The sequence below is a fragment of the Populus alba genome, chromosome 10 (assembly GCF_005239225.2).
Source record: "Populus alba chromosome 10, ASM523922v2, whole genome shotgun sequence".
Lineage (NCBI taxonomy): Eukaryota > Viridiplantae > Streptophyta > Magnoliopsida > Malpighiales > Salicaceae > Populus > Populus alba.
The window spans coordinates 21,514,569-21,528,112 of NC_133293.1; the positions used below are offsets into that span (position 1 = coordinate 21,514,569).

The window sequence follows — 13,544 nt, forward strand, 5'->3', positions numbered from 1 at the left end:
AATATTTTATACAATCACATTAAAATAATTAAAAAACACATAAAAATATATTCAATTAATATATTTTCATATGAAATGCTAAGTTACTATCCATAACTTTATCTCTTAAAAAAATACCAAGTCTAGTCTACCTATATTTGAAGTATAATTATAATTGCAGATTTGGAGTTGATGCAGAGGAGGGCTCGGGTAACATGCTAGGAGGATCGACCTAAAAAAATTTAAAGGATTAAAATGATATTATTTATAAAAATAATCAATGAATAAAAAATTAGAATTTTACCTGTCAACAAGTTAATCTAAATTTTTAATTTGACCAATTAAATCTTTTTTTATATATTTTTTTTTCAATTCATAAGTTAACTCGCTTCACTAGGTTAGTTCAAGTTATATAATCATGCTATAACCCGATTCAAGTTAACTAGATATGATCTAATCAATTTAGCAAATTAATTGATCATCAAGTGGATACTTAATTTAATTTTAAAAAAAATTATTAAAATAATATTTTAATTGATATAGGCATTAGCTTAAATATGTTTGTTTGAGATTATAGTTGTGATTGCAGTTCAAAATACTTTTTATTTAAAAAATACATTAAAATATATATATTTTTTAAATCAATACATTAAAATAATTAAAAAAATATATAAAAAATAATTTTTACAAAATAAAATTAAAGATTTTAAAAATATGAGTTCAATCGTGTTTTTAATTGGTGATAGATGAGAGTATATTTTCCTTGTTGATTGATTATTTAAAAAAAAAAAACCATGGCAAAATTGTTTTTATACAAACACATCGATTCAAAGCGACACAGGACAATTAATAAAGTATTGGTTTAGCGGTTAAGACACTGTTATATTTCTATAAAAATAAAAATACAAGTTTGATTTCTAAAAAATACACTTACTGAGAGGGATAGTTACCTGAGTGAAAAAAAAAAAAAAAAACGAAACCGGACAACACAAGACCAAACCCAACAGCTAACTCACTTTCTGCAAATATACCACAAAAACTTTTTGTCTTAACACAGACGTTCCCATGTCCCCATCATTATCAACGAACATACCTTAAAAACACACACACAGAGAACACTATCCTCTTCACTTGATTCAATCTTATCTTACATTGGAAAGTAAAAAACTTTGTTGCCCATTTCACCTGTTTAATTCTTTTTTTTTTAATTCACAGCAATTGTTAAAGAACCAAGAAAGAATGGCAATGGCAGCCTTCAAATCCACATCAAGAAGGGCAACAACAACAACAAGTGCAGCAACATCAGATAAAGAAACTTCAACAAAGCAGCACGCTTTACCAAGAAAAACAGTACCCTCAAGAAGATCAAGGAGTGTGAGTGCAGTCTCAAGATCCCATCTTGTTGATACTTGTTCAACAACAAGAACACCAGCAGAAGGAACAGCAACAGGGTCCACAGATTTCTTGATTAAAAGAGACAACCCGCTTTACTGGAGCAATGTTTATCCACCTGGTAAAGAAGTCAGTGAAGTTGTGGCTGACAAGGAAGAGTCTAAGAGTGCACCCACAAAGCCGAATGCTGTTGGTGATAGTAGGAGAGGGAGATCCGTGTCAAGAAAGGCTGATGCTGGAAGAAACGTTTCTGGGATTGGTAGGAGTTTGTCTAGGGGTCCTGTTTCTAGAGGGAGGTCTGTGTCTCGGCCTCCTGGCTCTGGAGGCCATTTCGTGAATTCCGAGGTTTGGCTTTTGTTTTTCTGGAAAGCTTTTTTCTTTTCATTTTCAATTCATGAATAGCAAAGAAATGTTAGTTATTTACTCTGAAAGACTGGTTTCTTACTGATTCAATTCTGGAATTCAATAGGATTTTGAAATTATTTGTTGTGAAAGGTTGGTTTTTATTGATTGAATTCGAGAGTAGCAAAGCATGTTTTGTTTATTGTTGATTGTTGTTCTTGACAGAGTGATGCTGAACAAGAAGGGAGTTCGTTGATGAAATATATAAATGGGAGTGGTGGTTTGAGTGATGTGTCAGATGCTGGGAGAAATAGTGATTTAGCGAGAAGGAGTTACGATAGTAAATTTGAGAAGATGAGCAGTTCGCTCATGCGATCAGATGGATCTGCTGCAGATTTGGTATTGCCTCACGAAATGCTTTTATGTTTTTGGCATTGATAAATGCGACTTGAATGAAGCTGTTTAGTTAAATGACATTTCCTGTTTTGTTTGTTTTTTCTTTCTAGCCTTCTTTGCCTTTTAGGAGCTGGGAAGATGGAGGTTTGGGAAGCTCATTTTCAGAAGCTGAAGAGAGAACCATCAAAGCAGTCTGTGAACAAATGCAGGTGAGATCTGAATGGTGTCATGTTTAATTGGTTTGGACATGAGTGGTTTGGAGTTATTTATGTGTTAGTGTTCTAAATGGTTAATGCATGAGATTGTATGCAGACTTTTTATGTGAATGGTTCTGAAACATCAATGGATAAGATGCATGATCCTAAAGTAATTTTGGTTATGACCTCATGTTGCAGTCATTCCAAGGGGATAATTTGGGAGATGACACCTCTAGTCGAATATATGAAACTGTTCGGTCTGAAGTTAGACGTGCCATTGCTGACATCCAAAATGACTTAGAAAGTGTAAGTTCCTGTGGTTCATGGGTGATAAATGTTTAGTTCTTATATGATTTCAGTTGTGCTGCTTCCATGCAGGATGTCCTTAAAAAAAAACATTCCTTGATGTCTATTATAATGCTTTACTAGTTATGAATGCTTGACTTAAGTTTTGCCAACAAGTGCTGGCACACCCTTATTTCAAGAGACCTTAGTTACCTGACCTGCTAACCTGGAACATGACATATTGCCTTGACTCTTTGGTCAGTAAGTTGGATATTTGATGCTAGGATGTTAAATTTCAGGAGCATCTGCTGGATTTTATGGTTCCATTGTTTTTCTTTTCTGGGAAAATGTGTTAGGCTGTGTTCACTCTACCATGTCTTCTTTTTCTGTGCCTACATGGATATAGTCACCTGCTCTAATTGCTGGTTGCACATGTGACTCCAGTCTTCATATTTTATTGCTTGCTTCCATGTTTTATGCTTGTTCATGATTCACTCTGAACTTTGTTTTGAGTTCAGACTATCCGAAGGAGTAACACTACCGCAATTGCAATGGCCAATGTGACTGATATTCCTCCTGATCTAGTCAACCCAAGTGCAGTTGAATTAGTTTTGGACATCAGAAGAGAATATGCCAATAAGCTTGAGCAGGTAAGTTTTACTCACTTTCAGCTGAGATTGTGATTGAAAAGTTAGATTAACCATAGGCTCACTTTCAACTGAGATTGTGATTGAAAAGTTAGATTAATCATAGGAAATCATTATAAAGTTGCTAACCTTTGACATTTGCTCGATTTGAGCTGGTGTGTGTAAGATTCTGGTTTCAAATTAAGTTAGGGGAAACTTGACATGCATGGTTGATGCTTGTGTTTACAATGTGCTTTGTACCCACTGTACTACTGAGTGGAGTAAGGTTTTCTTCGAAGAAAATCTATGATTGTTTTGACCTGATGAAACTTATGTAGAGATGAATTTAAAAATGGTTGATGCATGTTTTCTACTTATTCTGCCACTTGATGAACACTTAAAAGCTCAAGAGAGGAGGGATGGGATTGGGGTAGGTTCTAGATTCAAATGTTAGAAATGACAATGACAGGAGGGGGTGGGGGTTGCTCTTGTTTCCTAGTTTTGATAAATAGGCACCGAGAGGAGGGATGGGATTGGGGTAGGTTCTAGATTCAAATGTTAGAAATGACAATGACAGGAGGGGGTGGGGGTTGCTCTTGTTTCCTAGTGTTGATAAATAGGCACCGAGAGGAGGGATGGGATTGGGGTAGGTTCTAGATTCAAATGTTAGAAATGACAATGACAGGAGGGGGTGGGGGTTGCTCTTGTTTCCTAGTTTTGATAAATAGGCACCGAGAGGAGGGATGAGATTGGGGTAGGTTCTAGATTCAAATGTTAGAAATGACAATGACAGGAGGGGTTGGGGGTTGCTCTTGTTTCCTAGTTTTGATAAATAGGCACCGAGATCCATAATTTCTGTGATGTCATGTTTGTGGTGCTTTATGCTTATTCATTTCTCTTCTATAATTTAGTTGGATCAGACACCTGCAAATCAGATCTCTTTTTAACTTGCAGTCCCATGAACGGGCAAGGAAGCTTCGAGCAGACCTGGCTGTCGAGGAGCACCGTGGTTCAGAGCTTAGTAGAATCTTGAAGGAAGTGCTTCCACATCCTAAGACGTCAAATGTGCAGAAACCCCGTGCTGGAAGAAAGGTACATCCTTTTTGTATTTTCGCATGTGCGGCTTTCATGCAAGTATTATTTACACTAGATGCATTAAAAAACACGTTTAGCATTGATGTAGAACAGAAGGAGAAAACATTTGAATATGTTTAGTTAGGGACAATATCCCACACATCCAGTCAATATCCTTCTGAATCCAAGTTTACATGTTCCGCATATGGTTGATATTCTAAAATATGGAACTTGATTATCCATGCTTTCAAGTAAAGAGACTAATTGTAATTTCTATCATATCTGGTTATGATCTCTCTTGCTTTCTCTCACCCCCCCTGAAGATCGTTGGCTTAGAGAGGTGGTTTTGATAATGATTTAAGCCATGTTTTTACTTTTCATTTCATTCACACTAAGGTTCAGCCTCCACATGCTTAGCAGCTGGGAAGTTTCAATGTCATTAGCATATAGATGAGTGTTTTAACTGTTTTTTTGTTTGTGCTGCTCCGATGACAGTCCAGCATTGAAAGAAGGAAGGTGTCAAAACGATTAACAGATGAAGCCATGGCTTATTTTGATGAATGTGTGTCGCTGTCAACATTTGATAGCTCTGACTTCTCATCGCCAGAGGATCCACCAATAAACTTTGTTGGTGTTGCTTCCCCTGTTGGTGATTGTGCATCTTTTTCCCAAGCAAGTTCTAACGCCGCAGCAAACTGCTATCCCAAAAGTTTCACTACCAATAAACAGGTTTTTGCCTCTCAACATTCATCTGTTATCTTTATTCTGAATAAATGTAATTGGCTGAATTGGTGATTTATTTTCAAAAGATACTGATGCCATCTCATTTTAAACTTAATTCCTTTTCTTCATGGAGGTGTTTGTTCATGTCCTGTTCTTTGCTTTGTCTGCTTTATTTTTCCTTCTAGAAAAAAAAAAAAAAAAAAACCCTGTAAGACAACGAGGCTGAAGTGGTAAAGGAGTATATAAGCACCCACATACATCATGCACGTTATGTTAGAGGAACAAGAGTAGAATCATCCTGCCTTGCCTTTGCTTTCTGTTTTTTTTTTTTCCTTCTAGAAAGGAAGGTTCAAGACAGTGAGGTTGAATATAAGCGTTCAGACACTCCATGCAATGTTATGTTGGAGAAACAAAAGTAGAATCTTAGCCTAGTAATAAATTATGTTAATGCTTTCAGGAATTGGTTAGTGCACATAGCTACAGTGCATCAGTGTTGTCAGCCACTGGCAGCAGCAAGGAGCCTACTCTAGATGAAGTCATTCTAAACAGCTCAGAAACACCATACAGTCAGAGGTTTCAGTTTTCTTTTGCACGCAAGCCAAATGATTCCATCGAAGTTCAGCAAGATATTAGGAAGTATGTCAAAAGCTTTGAGAAAGACATGGAAAAAACTGGCGTCAATTCAAAGATTTTAAGATCAAATCACTTCGATCTGGATGAATATAATTCACAGGCCTCGAGGCAAAACTTTTTATTTGACACAGTGTTCCTTAATAACAGAATTCAGTCGGGCAGTATGCTACTATGTGATGGAGGCATGGGAGTTTCATTTTCTCCTTTTGCTGCCGTAATCTAAATGATGTGTTTAGATTCTTACAAATTCATTCTGACCATCTGGAATGTGGAGAACTTTGTAAGCAATAGGGTTATAGTCTTTCAGGCATGTGATTTATGTAGAAGGGCTGAGAGCCTGAGACCTCTACTTAGGGCCCCTAAACAAGCGTGTTGTCTGAAAAAGGGTTCCTTCAAGCACGTTCTGTAGTTGCCTGTAAGCTCATATTGTGATTTTAAGCATGGGTGTTCAAAACAAAAAGGCTCCACATGCAATATTTGCATCATTTAACCTCATCCATCAAAGTCAGATAATTTAAAAAATGGATATCATGAGTCGGGTATTTTTGAAGTCGATTAACTTTACTTGACCCTTATATTTTATACACTGTTTGTTTTTATATTTGATATTGTGAATTGATTATTTATTTTTATTTTATTTAGACTTGTTTCAGCCTCAAAATTGTATTTTCTATTAGATTTATTTAATGTAATAAAACAGGAGCTTGTTTATGGGAGAAGGGGATAATGATGCAAGGTGTGAAAATTAATGAAGCGACAAAACAATAAAATTATTTCTATCTATCTATGATAGTTGTTTTAGAGTTAATTTGTGTGTTTTTTTTTTAGAAAAAGAATAAGAATAGAGGGACATGAAATATATGTTCCAATGATTTTCAATTTTTCCATCTCAAAACAAGCTAAATGCTATGAATAAGAAAAGTGTGATCAAATTGGTAATTTTATAACAGATTTCATATATTTTTTTCCAGGTTGCTGTGTTGTTTCCAATAATAAATAAAAAGAAAAGAAAAGAAAAACAACGATATAGGAACTGGCAATGATTTCTATTTCTATTTATGCCTGCCTGCCTTGGAGCGTGGACCATGCGATCTTCGTTACCTTGTCATGGTTCGTGTCCCAGTTGTTCTGCAGTAACAAGAACAAAGACCGAGGGCATGAATTTAACTTTGACACCTCCGCGGACATGTCCTCACTCACACGTCCCTTGTTATGGAGCGAGACACAGAAAGCTCACCAAAGTAACTGACACACAAAGCCAACCCATCAGCAGCAACAAAAACCAGTAAAAATCAAAATAAAAATGCAAATCACTGACATATCTCTTTCTTTTTAGCCCCTGCAGTCATTTTTATATTGAACAAGGAGATGGTTAGTTGTGGGAGAGAAGAAGAGATTCTCTCAAAAAAACAAACTTACTGTAGAGGCAGAAAATCCTTATTGGTAGCATGGCTGCACGTATTAGCCAAGTGTTAGGCCTCAGATTGAACTCAAGGTTAACTAACCCAGCTCAGAAATCCTTAACCCCGTGTCGGGTTATAAAGTTAACCCCCAAGAAACATGCTCTAGTCAATTGGCCTCCCCTCCCCTCCCCTGTCTTGGTTTTGTGTGTTATTTTATTACCTCTCACCTCCGCTTCTACCCTTTCCACTGTCTCTCCTTGTTTTGGTAAACCACTTTTGGTTGCCAAAATACACTCCTTCCAATTCCCAAAGTCACAAAATCTAGACTGGAGTAGGAAAACAAGGGAGACCTCACGGGTCAATTAATATAGCACAGACCCATCTTTTTTCCTCTGACAACTCTTGCTTGCATTCCATCATATTTTGTGCTCTCACGTTGCCAAAAGAAGAAGTAAATGAAGAGGTCCTCATCTTGCTCCTCCTCCTCCTCCTCATCTTCTTGTGTTGCCTCTGAAAGCATTCAGAAACCAAAGGCCAAACGCATTAGAAAGAATCAAAAGAGCAATCAAGGCAAATCCCAGAATGCTGCTGCTGCTGCTGCTAATAACAGTCATAACTCCGGCAAAAGAAGTTCCATTTATAGAGGAGTCACCAGGTACCAAAACCTTGCTCAAGTGTCACTTTTTTTTCTTCCTGTGGGGTCTTCAAAATTTGCATGTGTGACATTCTTTGTTGATTGATCAAGAACAGACATAGATGGACAGGAAGGTTTGAAGCTCATCTTTGGGATAAGAGTTCATGGAACAGCATTCAAAACAAGAAGGGAAAACAAGGTGAATTTTGCTTAATTAATTAAAGATTAACGAAAACCAAGGAGATCTATAATCTTTTTTTATACATATATTAATTATATATTTTTAATCCATCTTCTTTCGTGTTCTGACCATGTTTTAATCTTTAAAATCATCCCTGTCACTGCAACTTTCACATTCTGCTGCTTAGTTTATTTGGGTAAGCACTCCACCTTAATGATCTCTATCTATTTATATATATAATAATAAGAATCCCTTTTCATTTCCTTAAACCAAAATAAAGATTATGGGTCCTGATTGTATGTGACACGTAGGTGCCTATGATAATGAGGAGGCAGCCGCACACACCTATGATCTTGCTGCCCTGAAGTACTGGGGGTCAGAGACAACCTTGAATTTTCCGGTAACCTCATATTGTTTCTTTGACTTCTTTTCAAGCTTTGACCATTATCAACATCCACGTACTCTCTTTTGGTGTTTTCTTTGAAATCGTTACATTTTAAATTATTACATGGATCCGGCGCACGCATGTGGGCCATAACTTTCAAACTGTGTGTTTCGGATTTTGGTAGCTATGCGGTTATAATTTGAAATAAAAAGATTATTTTTTTCTTAATTAAGTTGTAGTTTTCAGTGGTATAGATGTAAAATTTTACGTTTAATCAATAAAACTAAACGGGATTAAAGGTGTGATGGGAGCAAAACAGGATTTCAAAGCCTATTTTGAATATTAATTGGTGGTGGTGGTGATGCAGATAGAAACATACACAAAAGAGATGGAAGAGATGCAAAAGGTGACTAAAGAAGAGTACTTGGCATCTCTTAGACGGCGGAGCAGTGGATTCTCTAGAGGAGTCTCCAAATACCGGGGGGTGGCCAGGTAAACGCCGCCTTTCTCTTCCGCTTCATTTCACTGCTTGATTTTTGGGCACTGGTTATAATCAATACGACTGGCTTGGCTTGAAATCTGACAGGCATCATCATAATGGCCGATGGGAAGCTAGAATTGGACGAGTTTATGGGAACAAGTATCTCTACCTTGGAACTTACAGTACGCTCCTCTCCCTCATTTTACTGTGACCATGGAAACTATACCTTCTTACCATGAGATAGTAACGATTTGCTGTTTTTCTTGGATATGGAGAATATTGCATGAATGAGTGTGTATACTTTAGGAAGAATACAACTTGGCTTTTGACTTTGCTTTTTTCTCCAAAGTTTTCCCAGATTGGAAATTTTGGTTTGAGATTTGACTCCAAAAATTATTTTTATTTTATTTTTTATTTATCCCGACTCGAATTGACAAACTTTTAGAAAGGCGGATTTCTTTTGGATGAGTCGAATAGGGGAGGAGGGGTCGAATAGGGGAGGAGGGGCAACTATTATGCTGGGTAGATGCCAAATTCAAAGCTGTCAGTGCGAGTCCACTCAAGCTAACGTGGCACAAACCCTTTTCCCATGCTGTCAAAATGGCAGGTTCTGTGATAAAAATGTTTGTGGGGGACTAAATTGGAAACAAACTTTAAGGTTAGATGTCTTTGAACTGTTTTTCAGTTTACAGTAGGAGCACCTGCAAATGCACCAGGGCCCAGGATTAGATTTACCGTTTTAGATGCTAAAAAGGATTGGATTTTTAGATCACCATGCCACTCCGATTACTAAATTAGTATAATATGCGACGCCCACAATTCAATTTCCATCAGTAGGTCAGGTGACATGCCCTTACCATGACAAAAAAGGACGTGTCAGTTTTGTCGAAAACCCTAGATCTTTAATCTTTTTGCTTGCAAAAGCCTGGGGCATTCCATCGCTAGTGCAGGGACCAGTGCTAGGGTTCATCAAGAACATTGTGGTGTGCATCCTTAGGCTTGAACATCTACTACAGGGTAAGGCTTATATGCCCACAAATTAGGCATTAACTAGCCACCTTAGTGGCCCTTGTTAATGGTGTCGGCCTCTGGTGACCCCCATGGCAGGCCTGGATTGCTTATTAACTAGGAGAAATGGCAGTCGAAGGCGGATTGATGGTGGTGGCCTTAAAGTCTGAACATTTTCATTTTGTCTCTTTGCATTAGAAGGGAATACATGGCCACATGGGTGAGGTAGCTTTCACACCATTTTTGGTGCAAGAGTTGGGGTAAAGCCCTTATAGATTCAGCGACTTTCCACTTTGGTCCTTGTAGTTTAAGATCACTCAGCTTTAATCTTGTAGTTTCCAAGGATTTCCAATGCGGTCCCTGGAAGTTAAATAGCCAGCACAAGCTAAAATCACTCTAGGCCCTCCTTTGTGAATTCTTTTATCGGGATCTGTGAATAAGGACTAAAATAAACTTTGCCCTTGATATTAACCAAAAAAGCTTCACCAAAAAGAGGACCGATCACCTAGAAGAACCCCATCAAAAAATTTTCAAAAAGAGAAAAGGCAAGGTGGTGTGGAGCTTTACATGCCTGGAAATGGACACTCTTTTTGGTTGAAAAACTTTAAGTACGGCTGATTCTTGATGCTGTACTTGTCTAATTATGTAGCAAGGTCTTATTCAGCAACTAGCTAGGGCACGATCAAGCGAACTAACTCGGTTAGCTGTGTTGCTTGGTATAGTTTTTTAACACTTAAAAAGTGAGATTTGAATGCAATTATTAAAATACTATGCAGTGAGCATGTGAATTCCCAATCTAGCTTTATTATTTAAAGCAACCAACCCCGATTTATTCTGTATCATAAAGCTACTTTTCTTCTCGCATATCCTTAATTTATTGATTGCTTGATTAATTAATTCACTGATCAGATTTTGCTTGTCTACTTTTTGTTTGTTAATTCCGTAAAGATACACAAGAAGAGGCAGCGGCAGCGTATGATATGGCGGCGATACAGTATAGAGGAGCAAATGCAGTGACCAATTTTGATGTTAGCAATTACATAGAACGGTTGAGGAAGAAAGGCATCCCTATAGACCGAATCCTCCAAGAACAACAACTTCTTAACAACTCGATTGATTCCAGCGTGGAAGTGGAAGTGGAAGTTGAACAACCAACACCACCACCACAACAACAAGAGGAACAAGAACAAAAGATAGTCTCGTCGTCTTCGCAACTTCAATGTTCACAGCTAAATTCAAGCTTGGATGGCACGCCTCCTATGGTAATTCTGGACACCATTGAAGAGCACGAGCTAGCATGGAGCTTTTGTATGGATTCGGGATTGAGCCTTACAATGCCCGATCTTCCTCTCGAAAATTCCTGCGAGTTACCGGACTTGTTCGATCATACAGGGTTTGAGGACAACATTGACTTGATATTCGATGCATGTTGCTATGGAAATGAGGCCAATCCGGCCGGCTACATATTACAAGATAATAGCACAGGAGGAGTTGAAGAGGTTGGTGTTACAAGGAGCATTGACGAGGAAAGTGAAAGCGGGAAGGGCAGGTTGTTGTCTGATTCTGTCTCAAATTCTCCAACTAGTTCAACAACCACCTCTGTTTCTTGTAACTATTCTGTTTGAGTGTTTCTTGAGCTTCCAAGGCTGGGGATTGCTAAGGTTTGTTTAGATTTTGTTTTGTTGGGTTCTGTTGTGGGTGGATGGATGGGGAGAAAAAAAAAAAAAAAAGAGGATCAAAATATCCTTAGTTTTTTCATTTTTCATGTTTGTTTTCTCTTAATTACTTTAAAAGAAAATATGAGTTAAAAAGTGAAAAAAAAAAAAAAAGTTTGAATAATTTTTTTTCCATCTTCAATTTTCTGAGCTGATTTTTCTCTTTGTAAACTTAGGGAGGAATATGGAAAGGGCAAAAAATTATTTTTAGATCCTCATCATCTAAATGACTTGAATTTATCAAATAAGATGAACAAAAATTCTTCTTAAGGAAAAAAAATGATAAGCCCATGGTCCTCGATCGGGCTCTAGGCAAACCACCCAAAATCCATACTTGTAGTGGTTGGGGTAGGAAATTTGTAAATAGTTAAAGAAGGAAAGGATGAGAATGATCGAGTGAGCTTCAAGCTCTGTATAATGCTCGCCAACAATGGGCGCCAGTTTATTTTCGTAACACTTTCTTTGCTGCCATTTCTTCAAATCATGGTATCAGCTCCTTCTTTGATGGGGTATGTGAATCAACAGACCACAATACCTCTGTTCTTTAAACAGTATGAACTTTCGCTCGAACATTCTCTGGAAAAGGAAATAGAAGCAGCCTACGATACAATTTGCACCGCTCCTGTACTTAAGACGCCATCGCCAATGGAACGACAGGCTGCAAATATTTATACCAGGGAAGTATTCGCAAAGTTTCAGGAAGAACTAGTTGAAGCTTTTGTATATACAGCAAATAAGATTGAGCGAGATGGGGTGGCCACCAAGTACAGGGTTGCAAGATATGAGCATAATGACAGGGCATACATAGTGACGTTGAGAACATCTGAGATGCAAGCAAGTTGTAGCTGCCAGATGTTTGAATATTGTGACGTTATTTGTAGACATGTATTGACTGTCTTCCCTGTAACAAACGTTCTTACCCTTCCGTCCCATTACATATTGAAGCGATGGACAAGGAATGCAAAAACTTGAACTGGGTCAGAGGAACAGAGTGCAGATTCACAAGGTCTTGATACTCTGACCTCTCGCTTTAACAATCTGTGCCTTGAAGCTATTAAATATGTAGAGGAAGGTGCAATTGCCATTGAGACTTGCAATGCAGCGACAAGTAATTTAAAAGAGGGTGGAAAAAAGATTGCTTCTGTGAAGAAAAGCTTTGCTAAGGTCACACCTCCTAGCTCGCATGGTAGTGGAAATAGTCAAGAAGAAAACAACAAGAAAACCCCTACTACTCCTCGTGAAATGATCCCGTCATTGTGGCCTTGGCAGAATGCCATGCCACCTCGGTTTAATCCTAATTATGGGTCCATGACTTTGACACCAGCTGGTGAGGTGGCTGCTTTCAACTTGAAGGTATACTCGTCTTCTCTTTTACTGAGCTCTTGACTTTTGTAAAATTAACCATTACATTGTCCTTCAGAATTTCTCTCTAGCCATCTACACTTTGTTTGCTTGAAATTGATGCCAATTGTGCTCTTTGGAAGCACCCCACCTGCTTCTTCTGCACAAGGATTGCATATTATTTCACAGTTGTAGCCATGTCCAACGAAGTTTTAACTGTTATTTAGTTCATTTTGCTCCCGCATATGCTCTCAAATTAACTAAGCATGGTGTGATGCATTCATTTTATTATTTTAGCATTTTCAATTTTATTTGTGCATGCTATATAACCTACCAATTACCTCTCTTGTCACTGCTCTAGTTAATCATGGTAAAAATCCATCATCAGGGGAGACAGAGGTATAGTTCAGGTTAACCAAGGTCACACTGCAGCCTATGTTGAGATCCATGGCCTACATTAGCCAGCAGCTCTCAACTCCGGCTAATCGAGTTGCTGTCATGAATCTGAAGGTACAAAACCAGATTGTATTATAATTGTTTGTGAAAACTTGGTAAAACAGTAAGGCTAAACACTCTGTGTCAGATTGTATTTTTTTAGCACTCCCTAATAATTCCTGATATTATGGTCTGAATAGATTCATTTGATACACGCATTTCTTTTGTATAAAATAAGCTCCACACTTTTGTGATTAAAAAAATTATATATATATATATATATATATATATATATATATATATATATAAATACA

The 13,544-nt window shown here is 37.6% G+C and overlaps 2 protein-coding genes, 1 long non-coding RNA gene and 1 pseudogene across 3 annotated transcripts; 3 read left to right on the forward strand and 1 right to left on the reverse strand.

The window, feature by feature from the left end:
- Positions 1-959: 959 nt before the first annotated feature.
- On the forward strand, positions 960-6,140 carry LOC118060151 (uncharacterized). The gene is made up of 8 exons (XM_035073310.2): positions 960-1,716; positions 1,939-2,112; positions 2,220-2,318; positions 2,505-2,612; positions 3,110-3,241; positions 4,172-4,309; positions 4,787-5,020; positions 5,472-6,140. Exons 1-8 carry the CDS (start codon positions 1,219-1,221, stop codon positions 5,868-5,870), a joined length of 1,782 nt encoding a protein of 593 aa, XP_034929201.1. The 5' UTR covers positions 960-1,218; the 3' UTR covers positions 5,871-6,140.
- Positions 6,141-6,506: 366 nt separating this feature from the next.
- Positions 6,507-7,239, reverse strand: LOC140955974 (uncharacterized). Its single transcript, XR_012170805.1, has 2 exons — positions 7,067-7,239; positions 6,507-6,892 (listed from the first exon to the last, which is right to left on the reverse strand). It is a non-coding gene; the product is annotated as an uncharacterized lncRNA (long non-coding RNA).
- LOC118060152 (ethylene-responsive transcription factor WRI1) lies at positions 7,231-11,475 on the forward strand. The gene is made up of 6 exons (XM_073411578.1): positions 7,231-7,705; positions 7,801-7,883; positions 8,177-8,265; positions 8,618-8,742; positions 8,837-8,913; positions 10,688-11,475. The coding sequence occupies exons 1-6, from the start codon at positions 7,506-7,508 to the stop codon at positions 11,362-11,364; spliced, it is 1,251 nt and encodes a 416-aa protein (XP_073267679.1). The 5' UTR covers positions 7,231-7,505; the 3' UTR covers positions 11,365-11,475.
- A 269-nt stretch (positions 11,476-11,744) lies between these two features.
- On the forward strand, positions 11,745-12,840 carry LOC118059809 (protein FAR1-RELATED SEQUENCE 3-like; annotated as a pseudogene).
- Positions 12,841-13,544: the final 704 nt, after the last annotated feature.